The sequence below is a fragment of the Chiloscyllium punctatum genome, chromosome 46, assembly GCF_047496795.1.
Source record: "Chiloscyllium punctatum isolate Juve2018m chromosome 46, sChiPun1.3, whole genome shotgun sequence".
NCBI lineage: Eukaryota > Metazoa > Chordata > Chondrichthyes > Orectolobiformes > Hemiscylliidae > Chiloscyllium > Chiloscyllium punctatum.
Genome location: NC_092784.1, coordinates 59,270,668 through 59,292,031, shown reverse-complemented (window position 1 = coordinate 59,292,031; position 21,364 = coordinate 59,270,668). Strand labels below are relative to the sequence as shown.

Here is a 21,364-nt window from a genome sequence, read left to right as displayed (position 1 = left end):
ATGAGACATAGAGATGGAGAGAGTTGGGGGGTGGGGGAAGAGAGAGTGGGAGGATGAAGGGGAGAGAGGGCACACTACTATTAATTATTTAGTAAACTTTCACTCCTAACGGCAAGCAGGTTTAAAGCTTTTTCAGACCTGAAGTAAACCACTGATCAGGGTTGGGAGCCCTGTCTCTATCAGGCTCGAGCTTTAGAACAGTTTCTTTCTAAAATAAAAAGAAGGCAGTGTCTGGGAGTCGATTCATACGTAACCCTTCCATCTCCAAAAGGAGTTTAGAATATGATTCAATATAAAAACAAAGCACTGTGATGCTGGAAATGATCAAACAACAACTGGCTGGTTCTGAAGAGTCACGTTAACTGTTAACACATTAACTCTTTCACTCTTCACAGCTGCCTACCAGAAGTATGAGTTTCTCCAGCACTTTCTGGGTCTTCATTCTTAAAACGAAAGGTACAGCATACAGCATACAGGGCTTTTGAATATCTAGAAAAATGTTGTGACGGAATGCTTTAATACTTAACAAGAAACACGGCTGCTCTTGGAATGATATGGAGGGAGAGGTTTTACGTGGACTTTTTTCATAAATGATATTCATTCTCCAAAAGCCCAGACTAGGATAAAAGCAAAATACTGAGAGTGTTGGAAATGCAAAACAAAGTCAGGAGAAACTCAGCACATCAGAGAGCGATAGAACTGTACAGTATGAAAATAAAACCCTTTGGTCCAACTCATTCACATCGACCAGAAATCAATCTGATCTGGTCCCATCATTTCGCCCATGTCCCTTGAAACTCTTTCTATTCATACACTCATCCAGATACCTCCATCACTTCCTCTGGAAGCTCATTCCATACACACATCACCCTCTGCATGAAAATGTTACCCCTTAGGTCCCTTTTATATCTTTTTCCTCACACCTTCAACCTATGCTCTCTAATTTTGGACTCCCTCTCCCAAGAAAAATGACTTTTGCTATTCACCCTATCCACGTCCCTCATGATTTTATAAACTTTAACGTCACTCCTCAGCCCAGTCTATTCACCCTCCAGTCCCAGCAGCATGCTTGCAAATCCTTTCTGCACCTTCAAGTTTAATTATCTTTCCTACAGCAGGGCACTCAGAATTATATACAATACAGTATTTAAAAAGTGGCATCGCTAATGTCCCGTACAGCCTACAGTACCATTCCCTACAGTGTGGAAACAGGCCCTTCGGCCCAACCAGTCCACACAGACCCATTTCCCTCTGACCAATGCACCTAACACTATGGGCAGTTTAGCATGGACAATCCACCCTGACCTGCACATCTTTGGACTGTGGGAGGAAACCGGAGCAAACCCACGCAGACCCGGGGAGAATGTGCGAACTCCTGTCCTCTACAGACAGGAGGCTGGAAGAACACAGCAAGCCAGGCAGCATCAGGTGGTGTGTTCTTCCAGCCTCCTGCTTGTCTACTTTGGATTCCAGCATCTGCAGTTTTTGTTTTGTCCCTTAGTCCTGCTCTCTGACAGCATTTGGGGAAAAGAGAAACTGGGTGAATGTTTCAAGCCCAGTGTGACTCTTTCTCAATTAAGAAAGTTGGCCCAGCTCACACAAGCACTGTTCCCGGAATCCACACTGTAGGGAATCTAATCTAATATTAAAGTATTGAATTATATTAGGGCCTCACAGTGCCAAAAAAACAAGAAACTTTCCCAGAAAATGCCCACTTCCCCATTCCTCTCTCTGTCACTGTGATTTTCCTCCGGTCTCTATCCCCCTGAGCGGTGAAGACAGGGAGGAGGTTTGCCCAGTGACAGTCTCCCTCACCTGGTATCCGCACCGCCCCCCATTTGCCCCAGGTCCCAGAAGAAAGGGGCAAACAGAGAGCAGCAAATACAGCGACCGCCGCCTCACCAGCGCTGCCATCAGGACTGATCATGTGACTGGCGGCCCACGTGATCGCGGTCGGCTACACTGCGGGTCAGCTGACCAGGCCCACCTGCAAGCCACGCCCCAAAGCGGGCTCCGGCTCAGGCGCGTCACAATGAGACCGCGCGCGACGCAATGCGGTTCCAGGCCCCTCTGAATGTGGCCGTTCAGCCCATCGGATTCATGCTGAACCTGCACACGATTCCTGATGAAGGGGTTTTGCCCGAAACGTCGATTTTTTTTCCTGCTCCTGAGAATGCTGCCTGACCCGCTGTACTTTTCCAGCACCATTCTAATCGAGACCCTGGTTTCCAGCATCTGCAGTCCTTGTTTTCAACCTACAATATTCCAGCCAAGTCAAACCAGATTTCATAAACTAGGCAAAAAAAGAGTGAGGACTGCAGCTGCTGGAGATCAGAGTCTAGTTTAGAGTGGTACCGGAAAAGCACAGGAGATCAGGCAGCAGTCCTGCTGAAGGACTTGACCTAACCTGACCTACTGTGCTTTTCCAGCACCACTCTAATTTAAACAGAGTTGATAAACACCATTCCTCTGATAAAGGTTAATGGGTGTAGGATTTGCACTTTGTATTCCAACACTCTGAAGGTAGTGGAATGGGTCTGGGTGGGTGGGTGGGTGGGGGAAAGAGGTTGGTGTGACTTGTTAGGGTGAAGGGCCTGTTTCTACACTGCAGGGAATCTAATATTCATGTATTGAATTATGTTAGGGTGGCACAATGGTTAGCACTGCTACTGCACAGTGCCAGACACCCAGGTTCAAATCCCACCTGTGTGGAGTTTGCACATTCTCCCTATGTCTGCATGGGTTTCCTCCCACACTCTAAAGATGTGCAGGTCTGGTGAATTAGCCATACTAAATTGCCCATAGGGTTAGGTGAAGGGGTAAATGGAGGGGAATGGGTCTGGGTGGGTTACTCTTCAGAGGGTCGGTATGGACTTGTTGGGCCGAAGGGCCTGTTTCCACACTAACTAATCTAATCATCTCCAGTAACAGCTTAAAAAAAATGTCACAACTGAACACCAGAAAAAAAACAAAGTTTATTGAATATGCACAAGTCAACAATCTCAAGCTTTGAATGATTTGCAAATCTTCCAAAAGAAATCTCAAAAAGAGTTGACTAAAAATTGTATACATCTAAAATTTACTTTAAAAATCTCACATGTGGCATTAGACAGTTCTCTTACTCTGAGTGTCACCCACAGCCCAGCCTCGCAATTATTCTCTACTGGGACTGAAATAGCCAACAGTCATTTCAGAGATTTTGCTCCAGAGTCTAGCAGCAACATGTAGTTGGTGGCAAAAAAGAAAATTCAGTTCCTGAGCCAGGAGTGATGTAAGCAAACTGGTTTCAGCTATTCTCCACTTTTAGTGGAAACATGATTTCCTGAGTGAATGCAGACCAGGATGCTCACCCCCTCATGTTGACCTGGGCCTTTTTCAACCCATGAACTGCAGTGGGGATGTGGCATTAGATGGCACACACAAGTGCCTACTGTATAACGAATCGTCATGCTCATTTACAAAGAGGCCAGTGCGGACCCAGCGGAGGCCAGTCCTGGTGTGAGTTGCTATGTCTTGCTGGATGTCTTGCTCTCTCATGCTGCTGGGTCTTCTAAGTCGCTCAGTTGGGGCAGGTCTGAAGCTGTGGGAAAGATAAAAAAAACTCCTTATACCAAGATCCAGCAAAACTAACATAACCGCTCCCACTGCACTCCAATAATAGATACAGAAGAAGTTTAGATTGCACCCCTTCCCCTTAGATATAGAGAAATTTACACATTAAAAAGTGAATTCTGGGCCAGCTGTGATGGCAAAAAAAAAATGCATGTGCTGTAGAGGATCCTGGTGTGTGCACTCCATCATAATAAAAACTGGCCATTGTAGATGGTCCAATTCCAAATTAACAGGTGGAGTTGAAGCTCTGAACTGAAATGCACAAAGGGAGATGAATACAGCTTTCCCAAAAGGTCAGGGGTCTGTTAATAAAATGACATCTTCACAAAAGAGAGACAGCTTCAAGAAATCTATTGAATTTAGCCATTGGGGTGGAAATATGAAATAAAAAGACAGACAAAGTACATACTTTACACTGCATTTCACACCCTGAATCTTCCCCCTCCCCCCACATGCTCATCTAAAGCCACCAGCTTCGCATAAACTTTTTCGTTGAAAGATTATGCTTTAAAATGCACCCTACTCAACAGTTTCAGATAATCATTAACTCCAGTATTCACCTGTTTTCTGGAATCACCCCAAAAACTTCATACATCTCAGAGGCAGCAGGCAGAGAATGTCGCCTTAACTTTGAAAATTTGAAAGATGGGCTTGGAGTGTGCATTGAAGCACGCTGATATCGCCTGGACGTGCTCATCTTTTGATTGGATAAACGCAGAGACAGATTTTCTTGGTCTGGGCCTAGAGAAATGAACCAAAAACTTAAATAATAAATGCACATCCAGGCAGGTGGTTCTTTCACAACATCCTCTGATCCTATTTGACTGCAAATTAGGATCGGTGTTACCTACTCACTTCTGTTCTGATCCCAGGCAGAAATCTGACTAGACATGAAGTTTTTTTTTTAAACAAAGAAGTTTCTTTTTCCACCCCCCCCCCCCATAGAAACACAAGCCTGCTGCAGTTTTGGTTTTAAAAAAGAAAACAAAATAGTATTGTTTGTTTTAATCAAGAACTATTTAGAAATAATGAGAGATTTTGAAACATAAAATGCAATCCATTAATCCCAAAAGTATTCCTTTCCAGTACTCCAGAGGACTGCCATCTCTATCACATCAATAGCATTTCATCCAATAGTCACCTCAAGCCCTGATCTTAAAAATCTGATAGCTTCTCCCTTCAGCCATTAAAAAAAAACTTTTGACTGACAAAAGCTGTGGCCTCTTTAAAAGGAATTTCACTTTTAATTACTATTGGAACTGGGTTAAAAATCTCAACACCAGGTTATAGCCCAACAGGTTTAATTGGAAGCACTAGCTTTTGGAGCGCTGCTCCTTCGTCAGGTGGATGCTTCTTCATCAGATGAAGGAGCGATGCTCCAAAAGCTAGTGTGCTTCCAATTAAACCTGTTGGACTATAACCTGGTGTTGTGTGATTTGTAACTTTGGACTGGGGTGTACAACACTGGCATCTCCAAAATCAGGACTACTGGAACTGGAGCAGATTTTTCCCCCCCCAAACACAACATCTGAAGTCAAGAGAGACTTAGAGCTAGAAAAACCATCTCGAATGGACTTGCAGTTGAAACTTGCTATGGTTTGTAGCAGAAAGATGGCAGGACTATAACACACAGGAAACACTGCCTTCTGTGAGTGAAGTCTCTACCGTCTCTGAGCAAGGCCAAAATGGTGTCAGTTGAAGATCTTCAAACAGTTGGATAGATTTGAGGGGCAGGAATTCAAAGGCTATGGAACCAGAGCAGACACAAGACAACCAGTTATGGTCTCAACTCGCTGGATAGCTAACTGCTCTTAAGTTCCTAAAAGAGCAGTGTAATTTTGAAAACAGATGATTCTTAATGAACTTCGCAAGAAAGTTTTGAAAATTAATTCTGCAAGCTGCTGTGTACAGTCCTTACTGGGAATCACAATATTCAGTCCAAGGGGACTGCTTTTTTTTGTAAGCAAGCACATTCAGAATCTTAGAATTAAATTCTAAAGCATAATTTTTTTTAAAAAAAACTCATACTGCAACAGAGTTCATTGTAAAACTCGGAGTTTCTCAGCAAAAGGTAGGAAAATGGTAGCCCTTACTGTTCACAGCAAAGGAAGCCTGCAGTTTCCTCTTGGGTTTTGTCCTTTGATCCCGAAACGGCGTCAGGTTCAAGAACTGTTCCTTCAAGTAGAGGGCTCGTTCCTCCTCAAACTGTTTTCTCTAAACCAGTACCATTCAAAATTAGAAAAGCAAATTGGAACAAGGGTTCTTTGAGGGATTCCAGACTTTGTAATTTAAATAAGCACCAGGTTCTTCACACCCCAGTCTCCCGCCCCACCTCTTTGCGCCCGCCCCTCCCCCAGGCGCCCCTGTGCCCACCTCCCCCAGGCACCCCAGCACGCCCCTGTGCCCACCTCCCCCAGGCACCCCAGCACGCCCCTGTGCCCACCTCCCCCAGGCGTCCCTGTGCCCACCTCCCCCAGGCACCCCAGCACGCCCCTGTGCCCACCTCCCCCAGGCCCACCAGAGGGTCCACACCCACCTCCTGACCCAGTCGGATTGCTGCCTCTGTGAACCTCTGCCTCTCTGTCTCAAAGTTCTTTCTCTGCTCCTCAAACAATTGCAGTTCTTTATAGAACCATTCCTCTTCCTCCAGTAAGTCAGAACCTCTGGTCAGGTCTTCTTTCTGAGTGGTGAACTGGTCCTGAAATACAAAAAAAACCCAGGAGATTTTTTTTGGTTTTTTTTTAAACAAAGAGTTGCACCTAAGTACCTTCCATGTCTGGAGTTTATCATTAATAAAAAGGGTTTCATATCTGACATCCTAAAAACAAATATTCAGAGATCTGGTAGAGATCAAGTCTTCCTGCCTGTAAAGATATAACAGCAGCATCAAGGCTTGCTACAATCAGTTTCAGGCAGGCAAAAGGGAGGACTGCAGATCAGAGTCAAGATTAGAGTGGTGCTGGGAAAGCACAGCAACTCAGGCAGCATCTGAGAAGCACTCTTACTCTAGCGCCAGACCCAATAGGAACAGCTCAGATACTAGCTGTACCAGAACTGCCCACTCTTCCAACAGAAAATCAATGCTTCTGCACGTGGGTGATGAAGAACAGGAACAACTCAACTATAGCCCTTTGAAACAATCTGGAAGCTCAGTGCTCCGAGAAGCCTCTTGAAAAAAGCTGTCTCAGCCAAAAATGATTGAAAACTGGGGTAAGGCTAGAGGTTGGCTTATTATAAAATAATCTTAACATTTACTGCAATGTAGCAAGAATAAAAAAGGAAAACAATTGGTAGAAAATAAAATCATGCAACATTTGAAGTGTGCTCCTTGGAGTACAATGTAGCTGATGAGTATTAAAGACAGTGTTTATCCATTGCTTCACCAAGGATCTCCTACCTCAAGAAGACGCTGCTGTGTGCAGATTATTTCTTTACTCTGTTCAAGCTCCAGCTTCAGTTTGGCTATTTCCTTGTCATGGTCAGTGATACTGACAACATGGTCATTCTTCCCAACCAGAGATGACTGCACAGCTGAGGGGAAAGGATCACATTGTGAAATAAACAAGCCAAATAAATCCATTATCCCAATGTCAATAGAATGCAAACAGATCATTAAAATAAACACAAGAACCTGTGGACGCTGAAGAGCCACAGCAGAAACAAAATGCTGAAAAAAACTCAGCAAGCCTAGCAGCATCTGTAGAGAGGAAGTGGAGTCCTGAACTTAAAACATTGCCCGATTCAGACCACAGAATGCTGCCAGATCTGCTGAGGCTCTCCAGTAACTCCTGTTAGATAACTGTTAGTTATCTGCTTCATGCCTGGGGGTTACAGTTGTAACAACAAGAGGCACCAAAGCAAGACAGATTGGAGCAATTTCTCCCTAGTGTCATTAATCTTTGGAAGTCTCCACGCCAATGTGCAGTTGAGACTGGGTTATTGAATATCTTCAAGGCAGAGTTGGACAGGTTATTAGTTGATTAAGCAGTCATCTTAGAAAGTGGAGTTATGGCCAAAATCAGGTCAGATCAGTCATTACATTATCAAATTGTCACAGACTCATTGGCCCAAATGGCCAACTTCCCACACCTATTCCTCACGCTATTGCGTTCCAGCAAACACGCATTTCCCATTCCAAGGTGCTCTACAACAGACATGGAGTAGTTTACTTCAAATGGAGGCGACCGCTCGAGGGATATTAAGAGTTAGCCATAATGATGTGTGGGTTTGGAGTCACCTAGACCAGTGAGGAATGGCAGGTTTTACCTCCCTGAAGGGAGACCCTGGTGAAAATAAAAATCTTCGTTCAAATTTATGAGCAGCTGTCTCTTTAACACTATAACCCACATTTCTACGTCACTGGCTCAGTTACAGTCACTATACCATAATACCAGATAAAACCACCCAAGGTCAGTGTGACAGGGGAACAGCAGTAGGCCCAGTCTGCAATTCTGGATTGCTTTTTGTCAATTGACAGTAGGGTGGGAAGGGAGTGCAAGCAATATAAAATGGCAGCCAGCCAGTCCCCAGGCAGCTATTGGATGTTCAGGTTCAGCTTTCAGTAACAGTTTGTTTTGTGGGCTGGATAAAGAAGTTCGGTCTCAATCTTGGGCAGGAATTGGAAGAACAAACTTAGAGCCAAGGGGATGGTGTCAGGGAAAATGGGACTGAATGAGCTGCTGTTCAGTGTCAGCATAGATATGGACTGAATGGTCACCTCTGCCTGAATAAGGTAGATTGAATTTTGTGGAAATTGTTTCCTGGAACTATTTAAAAAGGAGCTCGTGCTCAGTGCCAGTGGATGGAAACAAAGTCTTTAAACCCTATGACGTGGAGGGTACAGATTTACTAGAACATTTCAAAGAGGGGGGAGCTGGGCTGAACCCAATCTCTCTTCTGCTAATTGGTGACACTGACAACATGGCTCTGAATGGAACAATGGGCTGAGTTACAAACAATTCACTTTAGAGTAGAGTAAGGAATGACAGTGTCTCACTGGTGAAAATGGGTAATGCAGATGCTGGGGATCAGAGTGGGTGCTGGAAAAGTACGTCAGGTCATGCAGCATCCAAGGAGCAAGAGAATCAACGTTTCGGGCAAAAGCCCTTCATCCGGAAAGGTCTCACATTGACCTACAGTTCAGATAAATCCCAAGTCAGATTCCTAGGATGAAGGGATTGTCGTCCTCAGAAAAAAAAAGTCAAACCTATAGCCATGAATGGAGACCAATGAGAGGGGAATCTTACTGAAAGAAGGTTTGAAGGGGCTTGACAGTAGGTGCTGAGGGGAGATTTCCTCCTGTGGGAAACCTAGAACCAGGAGGTTTAAAAGTAAGGGTTTCCCATTTAAAAGGCGGGAGAAATTTATTGCAGATCATTAACCTCTGGAATTCTCTTCCAGAGAGAAGAGTGGAGGATGTGCCCTTAAACAGTTAAAGCCAAGTCGGACAGATTTTGGATGGGCAAAGGTTACGGCAGGTAAGGGCAAGAGATTGGAATCAAGCCTACCAGTCAGTCACGATCTTAGTGAACCCTCAACCCTCTGTCTCTATTTCTTACAGTCCACAAAGTGAGCCGAGAGGTCTGTTTGCTAATGACCAAAAACGAGAAGCATTTGTACACATTGGAACCAGTGCTTACAATTTTAAATTTGAAAATCCTGTATCACAGAATTGTTAAGGGGGCCATTCAGCCTATTGTTCCATTCCGAGAGCTGGTGCAGACACAAAGTGAATCACTCATTCTCCCACCTTCTAACCGTACACACTCCTCATTGGAGGACTAATTCCAGTCTTGAATATTTCAAGTGAAACTGAATCCACTAGAAACAACATTCTACACTAACCATTCACTGCATGGAAACAATGTTTCCTCATGTCACTTTAGCTTCTGTTGCAAGTTACACTTTAACTTGCGCCCCCCCTCCCCAAGTAGCGGGGGGGGGGTTCCAGACTTCGTGATTTGGAATCTCTCATGTCGTAGCTATTTTTCCTCTTAGAGAAGGCGATGGTCTTAACTTCTCCAATCTGGTGCAGTACCCAGGATTGGCTACAATGTCCCCGGTGCAGCTGCCAGAAAAAAGACAAGAGCCAAGAACTTTACCCATGACTCCAAGTTTTGCCATGTGATCCTTTAAGGTGTTCCACTGCTTTTGAACACAGTCTGTAAGATGCCCTCTCGTTACTTCCTGGGACTCACTGACGCTAGTTTCTTCCTCCTAGGTTTCAAAAGCAGTCAGTCAACACAAGATTTCAAAACTTAAGTTATTTCTTTAAAAATACCATAAATAACAAAACTTCAGCTGGAACTTCTTTAGAACTGAATGTTTGCAGATGTCAGATCGGACTCAAAAATGCTAAACACAGTCAGTGAGCCAGGGAGTCAGTGACATACAGCACAGAAACAGACCCGCCGGTTAAACGCACCCATGCGGACCAGATATGAGAAGTTAATCTAGCCCCATTTGCCAGCACTTGGCCCATATCCCTCCAAACCCTTCTTATTCATATACCCATCCAGATGCCTTTTAAAATGCTGTAATTGTACCAGCCTCCAACACCTCCTCTGGCAGCTCATTCCACACACGCACCATCCTCTGCATGAAAAAGTTGCCCCGTAGGTCCCTTTTAAATCTTCCCTCTCACTACAAATCCATGCCCTCCAGTCACTCACTAGAGATCCCACCAGACCTGCTGAATCTCTGCAGCAATTTTATTTTAAGTTTCAGATCTCCAACGCTCAGCATTTGGTTTTGTCCAATGTAGTTGAGTTGAGTGAGCAATGCTCTGAAGAGTAGACAGAGCAGTACCTACAGCCCAAGAACATTAGAAACTATTGAAGGTCATTTGCAATGTTGCTGATAATTGCATGATAAAACTCTAAATACAATGTTAACAATTGTTTAGTTATGCAAAAAAAGGAGAAGGAACATGAATTCATAAAGTTTAACAGTACCCGAGAGAGATTACATTATGTTGTTTGATGACCTTTCAGAACAGCGCTAAAGATAAAAGGTCACAAGCATGAAACATTAAAATATTATTTCATTCTTTACAGATGCTGCCTGATATACCAAGTATTTCTTGCATTTTGTTTTTAAATTTCTAGAATCAGCAGTATTTTGGTTTTAAATTCATTCTCATGCCATCGAATGCACTTTACTGGTGTGAACGACATTTGTAGCCTCATTACTTTAACTGTTTGGTAGCTAATGTCCCCACAGCAAGGTCCCATCAATAACTAGTTATATTCTGCTTGGGTGTCACGAGTTGGAGTGTTGGTCAGGAAACAAACTTCCCAATTTAAGATATATTGTCCTATAATAAATTACATTCACCAGAGTCTGATTCAGGAGAGCAGTTTAATATCCAAGATATTAAGGCTTACACAAACAATACAATGGTTTCAATACTGCACAAGAGTATCTATTGTTTATTTATAGTATCACAGGATGCTCTTTGATGGTGGCCTTAACTAGACCAAAAACATCCCCTCTTCAGCACAAAGAAAGAAAGGACAGTGAGGCACAAGAATATGGATCTCCATTTCAGTCTCGCTATAAACAGAAATCAAATGCCCTGGTTAGTTTATAGATTAAGGACCCCACCATGTATAGTTATATAAAGTAGGGGGTCCCACACCTCATTCTGAAATACCTCAGATCCAGCTAGGCAAAGTTGGATCCAATTAAGCCCAGTTGGTGAAACTGTATTATAACAGCACTGTTACTTGCATTACAAAGCCACATACTTACCACAAGTGGCTGAAGAGAATTGGCTTTGCAAAGATCATCTGGACTGAGAAACCCACTAATCTCTCTCTTCATTTGGTTCAGAACCCTCATCAGCTCTGCATTGTCCAACACCAGCTCCTGGATCTGAGCCTCGTAGTTTGTTGCAAGCACTTTGTACATTTCCTCTTCTCTCCTGTAACACAGAGCAGACAGAGTTAAAAACCAGATACTGCAGCATTCAGAAGACATCCAGACAAGCTTTCTGTTCCATTGCCAATATCAAACAAGGCATAGGGTTTGACATTGATGTTGGGTAACTAACCAAGAGCAAACCCACAGTTATAGCCTCCTAATTCAGGTCAAACTCTGCATCAGTAAGTGCCTTCACAGAAGGCAGTATTTCTGAACCTTCCCAACCCTGCACAGAGAGAGAGTCTCCAGGGGAACAAAGGGTGGAATTGGCAGGAGGCTGGAGTGGATAGTTATCTGCTCTCATGGAATATAGCAAAATAATCCAGGAAATATAATTTTTTAAAAAAGTCAGACTCCTAGACACAAGGACGTGTCTGTTTCCCCACTCTCTCCTGCATAGTTTGCAAACAAATCATGACTAAAAAGGTAGCTAAACAAGAGTTTTGAGAAGATTTGTAGCTCTGGTCGAGGTTCTGGATGCAGGTTTGCTTAGCCTTCCAGATCAGTGAGCAAACCTACATCCAGATAAACAAGACGCTGAGTCTGGCCACTAGGGGTTGAAGTGCACATTCAACTCCTCTTCCACCACATCACAGTTGCCCCCTCTGCAGTCATTAACTTGTGCAAAGCAATTAAACAGTCTTGGATTCAAAATTCATTATTGGTCATTGCCAAAAACAGACAGCACAGAAACACAGACTCTTCAGTCCAACTTGTTCAAGTTTCCCAAACTAAGCTAGTCCCATTTGCCTGCATTTGGCCCATATCTCTCTAAACCTTTTTATTCCTATACCTATCCAAATGTCTTTTAAATGTAACAGTACCTGCATCCACCACTTCCTCTGGTTGTTCATTCCGCGTACCAACCATCCTCGGTGTGAAAAAGTTGCCCATCAGCACTCAAGTCCTTCTCCTCATCTTAAAGAAATGCCCTCTAATTTCAAACTCCTACTCAAGGGGAAAAAAAAAACATTGGTTCTTCACCTTTTCCATGCCCCTCAGGATTTTAGAAACCTCTAAAGGTCACCCCTTAACCCAAGCTCCAGAGCCTCAAACCCTCCACTTCCAACAACATTCTGGCCAATCTCTTTTGAACCCTCTCCAATGTAATAATATCATTCCTGTAACAGGGTGACCAGAACTGCACACCTCACTCCCAAAGAGACTTCACCAACATACTGTACTGGAAAGCGTGCCAAACGTCTTAACCACCCTGTCTACCTGTGATGCAACTTTCAAGGAACTATATACCTTGACCTAGAGGTCTCTGTTCAACACCACTACTCAGGGCCCAGTGATTAACTGGGTTAGTCGCACCCTTGTTCAATTTACCCAAAAAAAATGCAACCCCATACATTTATTCAATTTAAAACTTCATATGGCACTCCTCAGGATCAACATTCACACAGAGCACTTGGACAATTACTTTTACACGGCTTCATTACCAAATCTAACCAGCAAGACACATTGCAGAATCACTTGGGAATCTGTTCAAAGTACCTCACACCTTCGTACCGAAATCTGTTACGGATTAGTTTAGTCAGGAAGATAGGGTCTCATTCAGGTTTTTGGTTTGACAGAGTAAAGAGACAGTAAATCCCACCTCAGTTCAGTCTTCCCTGTTCTCCATAAGGGACGTCTTCCATCTGATCGTCCAATGTGATTCAGGATATCTATAGCTGTGGAACATGGAGAGCAAGGGGTGTGAGTAATTAATGGCAGTTAGAATTGCAGTGCTGGTGAGTGGAGAGTTTCTCAAATAAACGGAGGTCTAACTGAACGGAGGCTCTGTAAAAGCAGAGTATTACAGTCCCATTCCCTGTGGCAACAAATGACTCAGCTTCTATTTGAAACACTAAGACCCAATGGTGAAAGTTGCAGCAGAATTTTCAAAGTCTTTTTATCCCCACCATCTCTAGCTGCCCTAAGTTTTTAAAACATTTGGTTGTTAGGAAATCATACAGGATGTATTAGGATACACAGTAACATCTGGGACACACACATACAATCTACTCCCTGCCCTTAGCATTCAGTAGCATTACCATCACTGAATCCCCCACTATCAACACTGGGTGTGGTGTGGGGGGGGGGGGGGGGGGGGGGGGGGGGGGTATCATTGACCAGAAACTCAACTGGACTGGACTCATCACAAACAGAGGCTACAAGAGCCAGAGGCGAGGAACCCACCTCCTGACTCCCCAAAACCTGTCCACCATCAACAAGACACATCAAGAGAGTGTGATGAAATGCTCCCCAATTACCTGGTAATAGTGCAGCCCCAATACCACAAGCAGCATGACACCATCCAGTAGAAAGCAGCCCACTCGATTGGCACCACATCCACAGGCAACCACTCCCTCCACCATAGTCCACACTGCTAATGAGTGTCAATCTACAAGATGCACTGCAGAAGTTCAAAAGATCCTTAGACAGGACCTTCCAAACTCAGAACCACTTCCATCTAGAAGGACAATGGCAGCAGGTACATGGGAACACCACCGCCTACAAGTTCCCCTCCAAGCCACTCACCATCCTGACTTGGAAATAGTATCACTGGGACAAAAATCTTGAAACTCCTTCCCTAAAGTCTTTGTGGGTCAGCTTACAGTTGGCTAATTGCAGCAGTTCAAGGAGGCAGCCCACTCCCACCCCCACCTCCAAGGGGCAACTAGGGATGGGTGGTGAACACTGGATTAGTGGTGCTGGAAGAGCACAGCAGTTCAGGCAGCATCCAAGGAGCAGCGAAATCGACGTTTCGGGCAAAAGCCCTTCATCAGGAATAAAGCTGTTGGATGGACTAGCATTTGTGTCATGTCCCACAAGTACGTACAAAACACCCACAAACCGTTGTACTGCCTAGGATTCCTTGCCTGTCATGTTGCTATTCACATTTGCTCCTCCTCAGATTAAAGACAAATAGTTCCACTGTCTGTGGCAGAAAGTTAGGTTCATGTAGTTTCCCTCCAATAAAATCAATGGATGTTAGAAACAAAACAATTGCCAACATTTTCAAAATCATTAAAATTAAAGGTAATCAGGCTTTAACAAGACAAATAAATAGTTAACTGAAACCAGAGCCTTAAGTGACAAAACAGAATCGACTTAACTCACTCCCTATCCACCAAATTTCACCAAAGTTCCCTGGATTTTCTGATTTTAACCCATTTGCAGCATGCACACTCAAATGAATTGCCCAGAATAGTTCCCAGGTTTCAGATCCACCTTTAATTGACACATGGGATAAAAAAAAACACAGTCTCTATAGCATGTTGCCTCCCAGATCCAAGCACAGGAGGAGTTTGAACTGTGCAACTGATGGGAAACGTGAACCCTCCAATTGAAGTTTTGTACTTCTTTACCCCCATCCCAGCTCCAAACCAGAACCAAAAAGAAAAGTTACCAATTCTCTTATCCTTTTTGTCTGTCAGGTGGTGATTCATCTTCTCCTTCAGTTTGCTCAGTTCCTGCTCCTTCCGTTTCAGCTCATGAAGATACTGAGCTGCCCGACTTGCAATGACACTCTGTAACTTCACCACCTGGGAGTGAGAGATGGACGTGTCACTAACCCACCATTTACCAGCTCAGTATGGCTATAGGTGCAAAGGCCCTACATTCCAGAATTCCGCTTTTTTAAAAAAAAAAGATCACCTAGGTCAATCATTTAATCAGCCGTTTAAATACCTCTGGGGTGACATGGTATTAACTTTATTTGATAATGTGGCTGCAAAGCACCTTGCAGTGATTTATTGCATAGACATGATTTTTTTTGTTGCCTCAAGTGGTTGCAAGTCAGCCAAGTTTCTGATGAAGATTTAACATACCTGGGGCTAACGGGGAGAAAGCAGAAGCACACACAGAGGCCCTGTGCTCACCCAATATCCACATGACCCAGTAAATCATGCAATCTTTCCTCATCAAGAGGTAGGCCCAGCTATCAGCACAGACCCAAGACTTTGCTGGTGTGACTGTATTCACTTAGCAATTGCTGTACTGAGGGGGAGAAACAGTCATGAAGGCAAAGTAGCATCACTTATTCTAATATGGCTGCTAAACACTAGTCACCTGACTTATTGGATCTAACCAGAAGGACAGATCTGTACAGCACAGAAACAGACCCTTCAGTCCATACAGACCAGAAATCCCAAATTCATCGAGTCCCATTTGCCAGCACTCGTCCCAGATCCCTCTAAAACCTCTCATTCATATATCCATCAAGATGCCTTTTAAAATGTCCCAGCCTCTACCAGTTCCTCTGGCAGCTCATTCCATATACACATCACCCTGAGAAAAAGCTGCCCCTTATGTCCCTAGTCCTTTAGGGATCTATTACTCTTCACCCTCCCAACAAATCAAACACCATATATTCCACCTTTACTCATCTCTGGTCACATGGAGCAGTAGTTAAGGAGAGAGGTTGTGTTTGATCACTAGTTTAAATCAACACTGACAGTCGATCTTACCTCCTCCTTCTGGCTCTTCAGCTGGTTATTCAAATTCCTGATGCTCTTCTGTCTTTGCAGCTCCTTTGTCTGGGAAGCAGCAATTTCCTGCTCCAATGCTTCCACCTGTTCCTGTTTGGAAAGCACATCCAACTAAACCATCAGCCTAGTGTATGGACTCAGAAGGACAAATTTCAGTTACCTAACCTACTAGCCCTTCAAGCAGGCTGTTTCCCCGATTACAGAGCTGGAGTGTGGCCGGGGGTTGGGGGAAGGGAAGGGAAGGGAAGGGAAAAGGGGGGAGGGGGCAGCAAACAGCACCTTTGTTCATCAGTACCTCCTTCCCAGAAGGTTGGCTGTTGTTATTGATCTCCCATCTGTCCCCTACTGTCCTTACTCACTCCACAAGAGATTATCAACTACATCCAGCTGATATCAAAAATCAGCATTCCCAAATGTTAACTGTCCATCTACCACCCACTTCGAGTCAGAGTCAGCATGGAAACAGACCCTTCAGTCCAACTCATCCACGCCCACCTAAATTCATCTAGTCCCATTGGCCAGCACTTGGCCCATATCCCTCTAAACCACCCGGATGCCTTTTAAATGTTGTAATTGTACCAGCCTCCGCCACTTTCTGTGAAAGCTCATTCCATACATATACCACCCTCTGCAGGAATACGTTGCCAAATAGATCCTTTTTGGGCGGCACGGTGGTTCGCACTGCTGCCTCACAGCACCAGGGTCCCAGGTTCGATTCCAACCTTGGGCAACTGTGCGGAGTTTGCACGTTCTCCCGGTGTCTGCGTGGGTTTCCTCCAGGTGCTCTGGTTTCCTACCACAGTCCAAAGATGTACAGGTCAGGTGCGTTGGCCATGCTAAATTGCCCATGTTAGGTGCATTAGTCAGAGGGAAGTGGGACTGGGCGGATTACTTGGAGGGTTGGTGTGGACTTGTTGGGCCAAAGGGCCTGTAGGTAATCTAATCTAATTTAAATCTTTCCCATCTCACCCTAAACTGATGTCCTGTAGTCTTAGACTCCCCACCCCAGCAAAAATATATTGGCTATTCACCCTATCCATGCCCCTCATGATTTTGTAAACCTGTGTAAAGGTCACCCCTCAGCCTCTGAGGCTCCAGGGCAAACAGCACCAGCCTGTTCAGCCTCTCCCTATAGCTAAAGCCCTCTAAACCTGACAACATCCCTGTAAATCTTTTCTGAACCCTTTCAGGTTTCACAACATCCTTCCTATAGCAGGGAGACCAGAATTACACACAATATTCCAGAAGTGGCCTCTCCAATGTCCTGTACAGCCACAGCATGGCTTCCCAACTCCTACTCCACGAACTGACCAATGAAGGCAAGCGTACCAAATACCACCTTCACTATCCTATCTGTGACTTCACTTTGAACTATAAACCTGCACTCCAGTATCTCTTTGTTTTAATGACATGGCCAAAATATTGTCTTTGATGGTATGCATCAATTTCCTCATTTCTCCAATCATTTCACCAGTTATTTACTGGTTAATCCACCTGCTGGTAAAAGCCACGGAGAACAGAGAACAAGAAATAGCCGATTACCAGCCTGAACTTCATCTCACTGCCGTACCCTTTAATAGAAAGGAACAGACTGGCCATGCTGAATGCGCAGTCCAAGAGAAAACTTTTGAGCGCTGGGTGGAAGCAACACCGACGCTTCTTAGAGTTGGTCGCTCTATACAAAATGGGAAGAAACAATTTAGTAAGATCCCCCTTCATACCGACTAAATCACCATCTGGGGAAATGCACCACCCTAGAGTGCAGTGAGTAATGGGACAGAATAAATTGTAGGAGATTGACCGATTTTCATTAATAAATGGATGAAAGAGTTAGGGAGAGTGGACAGAGGTTGAGGCCGAGAGGAGATCAGCCAAGAGTGTACTAAATGATGGCGCAGGATCGAGGGGCAGAGTGGCTTACTCCTGCTCCTAGTTGTGATATTCTTATCGCTCCTTTAGACAGAGGAGCGCAGCGGAGGCACAGGGCTGGTGAACTGCAGATACCTTTCTGTTGCTTTGAGGATAACGTGTAAATGCTCACATTTTGTTTACAATTAACCACAACAACTCCATTTATTAGCATGCAGCAATAAAACTGCTCAAAACAAACATTTGTGATATTACAAGCCTCAGTTCCTTCCAGTACAACTCACCTGCAGTTTCAGCTGGCTGTTTTTCAGACAATCCTGCTCACTGAACGACTTTAAACGCTCCATTTCTAATCCATTTACCTTTGTTGCATTTTTCCGGTAGAGATGCAGCAGGCTATACACAGTGTTTATGAGAGAAACGAGGCTAAAACTTGGCACTGGATTCTCCTCAAAACTATCATCGAACAAAGCAGGAAGACCCAGTTTATTTAATTCCTGGAATATTTAGGAGACAGTCAATATTTAAATCAAAACCAGCTCAAGTTTAAGAAATTGGCTAAAACAATTGGCCCACTTAAACAATATGCAGATCCAGGAGGGTGTAGACAAGTAATCAATACAAGCATTAACCAGGTAACTTCACAAGTATTTAAAAAAAAAGACGTTCTGTTGGAACTGCCTAAATTCCAAACAGGGAAGCGAAACATATATCCTAGAAAACAAAAACACAAAAGCATGACATTCCAGGTCAAAATGAAGTTGTACATTATCAGATGAAATAAACAAGGGCATTTAGAAACAAAGTTAAAAGGGACAAGAAGAAACCATTTGGTCCATCATGCCTACACCAGCAGATACTTAGGCATGCTGATCAATTCACTGATCAAAATGAATCACAATATTGAGGCAGGAAGCACTGATCTATTGTAGACGTGCCTTCCTCAGTGGAATACTAGCAATGGTTGAGAGATTGCCTTTTACAAGAGGAATATAAAATGACATTGAGATAGTTGAGATCCATATGTTTGAATGTGGGTTGAGAAGCTGGCCTCAAACAGCTAATGACGTGTGCGAGTCAGAAACCTGGGCTCTCATCCTTCAGCAGTAGTAGTTACAGTATGACAAGGAAGACAATGAAATAGCAGAAGTGGTTAGGGGAAAAGCCAAGTAGCACAGAGTTATAAATCTTATTTTCAGGATCTGCTAACCTTCCCAGAACATTCATAATGAAGTTCCATAAAAATCAAAACTTACATTTATTGTATTGTACTTCCTACACTGTAGATGTAACATGCCAAGAGACCATTTCCATGCTTCTCCAGGACAGAAGCCCAATATAACACACACAAGTTCTTGATGTCTACTGAGTGGAACTGCATGCCTTGACCTTTAGATATTTTCTAATGAGCCTATTCAAAAGATGCTATTACACACCTCTGGATTCAAGTTTCACATGCATCAGGCTTCCTGGCTCATAATCTTGAGGCAGGATTAACAGAGAAAGGAAATAAAGGTTAAAGCCCTCGGATGCATTTTATTGCTGGGTAAAAATTTTACATCCTTATTTTTACTTTAAGTCTGGTATTCAAGCAGAAAACAATGGCTTCTTGGAATGTTTCACAATTCTAAAGATCTGTATTTTCACAAAATCAGTCATACTTCAGCCTACCTTGCTTAGGTACGAGACACACTCATCAACATTGTCACCCCAGCAGAAAGCATTTTGACTGAACAGGTTTGGAAGTGCCAGCCCTGGGGAACAGTGCAGTGTGATGGTGCTGGCAGGGGAGAATGGTGAAGCAGATCTCAGGACAAAGCTCTTCTCATCTGTGGACAGATTTATTTTTAAAAGGAGGTTTGAATAGCTCCACTTACCTAAGAACCCCATCCCACATCATGACCGATTTTACAGCCAAACTGAAGCAAGGCAGGGTGACACAAGAGTTAACCAAGAGGGAGGTAGTCTAAAATGCATTGCACCATGCTGGGGCCCCTGTAGTTTACCTTTGAGCAAGTTTTGTCAATTGATGCTCAAATCTGGATTGATTTCTTTCCATTTTGCCACCTCCACTATCCTGGGATACTAGGATCTTCCGTGCTAACACTGAGTTACGAGTAGAAGTGGAAACTCCCTAATAATAGTGATCAAAGAACAATGACCAATTGTGGGAGCTTGCTGTGCAGTAGTTAGCTGCAGTGCTCCCCACATTATAACAGAAACCACAATAATAGAAGAATGAAATGCTTTGGAAAACCCTGAGATTATGAAAAGGTGATATAGAGGGGAAGATGATGGCCTCATCGCATTATTGCTGGACTATTAATCCAGCGACTAACAATGTTCGAGGGACCCAGGTTCAAATCCTGCCATGGCAGAATTTAAAACCAATTTTAAAAAACATAGGAGTCTACTGATGACCATGAATCAATTTCCAAATGTTGGAAAACCCCATCTGGTTCCTTAATGCCCTATAGGGAAGGAATCTACCATTCTTAGCTGGTCTATCCTACATTTGATTCCAAACCCACAACAATGTAATTCACTCTGAACAATTCAGGATGGGCAATAAATTCTGGCCTGGTCAGTAACATCCACACCCCAGAAGTGAATATATTTTTAAAAATACAAAAAAGGTCTTTTTACACACCATAGATTGGACAAAACAAAACTCACCAGGGGATTTGCCAACTTCAGCTGTAGACACAAACTTCCAGTCACCCATTTCTCTAATGGGTATAAAAAGTTCTCTGAGAAAGAAGAGAATGCTTGTTAAATGATTATTATGGAAAGTCATTATAAAATGAGAGACATGGAAAAGTGACCTAGAGCATTTACATTAATAAAAACAACATGCTTCAAAATTCAACTTATGTTTCACCATTTCCCTCTTATATCTCTGGGGTGGGGAAAGGAGAAGGCTAAACTTACTCAGCGTATTAGTGCTTCACTCAATAACTTTAAACGTTTCATACAATGCCCTACTTTGACTAATTAACCTGAACCTAGATTTTCCTCTGTAGCAATGCCCTGGGTTTTAAATCTCCCTCCACAACATTGACACCGCCCATTGGACTGCACCCACCACCCAATCAGAAGCCGTACACAACAAGGCTCTAGCCAATCGAAAGGGCCCTCGTATTGCGCATGCGCACACCTCCGGAGGTGTTCTGGGAGTTGGAGTTTTCTTGGACCCGAACACTGCGTTAACACTGCCCCCTGTGCTGGAGGGCCATTCACCATGCAGCAACACTGACAATGGTGAAACACTCAGCATGGAGGGCCTCTGAGCATGCAATATCTCTGACCATGGAGGGCCACTGACCATGGAGGACCATTGACCATGCAGCAACACTGACCATGGCATAACACTCACCATGCTGGCCTGTGACCATCAGTGTCACTGACCATGGAGAGCCAGGGCATGAACTAACTCAGCAACATCACAATCAGAGCCAAGGGTTGACCATGACATTCCA

The 21,364-nt window shown here is 43.8% G+C and overlaps 1 protein-coding gene across 1 annotated transcript; it reads right to left on the bottom strand.

Annotated features, from left to right (window-relative positions):
• Positions 1-2,955: 2,955 nt before the first annotated feature.
• Positions 2,956-21,065, bottom strand: LOC140468167 (afadin- and alpha-actinin-binding protein B-like). The gene is made up of 14 exons (XM_072564389.1): positions 20,817-21,065; positions 20,562-20,635; positions 19,557-19,714; positions 18,170-18,382; positions 15,996-16,106; positions 14,936-15,071; positions 13,139-13,214; positions 11,365-11,536; positions 9,714-9,828; positions 7,010-7,143; positions 6,149-6,310; positions 5,706-5,826; positions 4,173-4,353; positions 2,956-3,580 (listed from the first exon to the last, which is right to left on the bottom strand). The coding sequence occupies exons 2-14, from the start codon at positions 20,608-20,610 to the stop codon at positions 3,376-3,378; spliced, it is 1,833 nt and encodes a 610-aa protein (XP_072420490.1). The 5' UTR covers positions 20,611-20,635; positions 20,817-21,065; the 3' UTR covers positions 2,956-3,375.
• Positions 21,066-21,364: the final 299 nt, after the last annotated feature.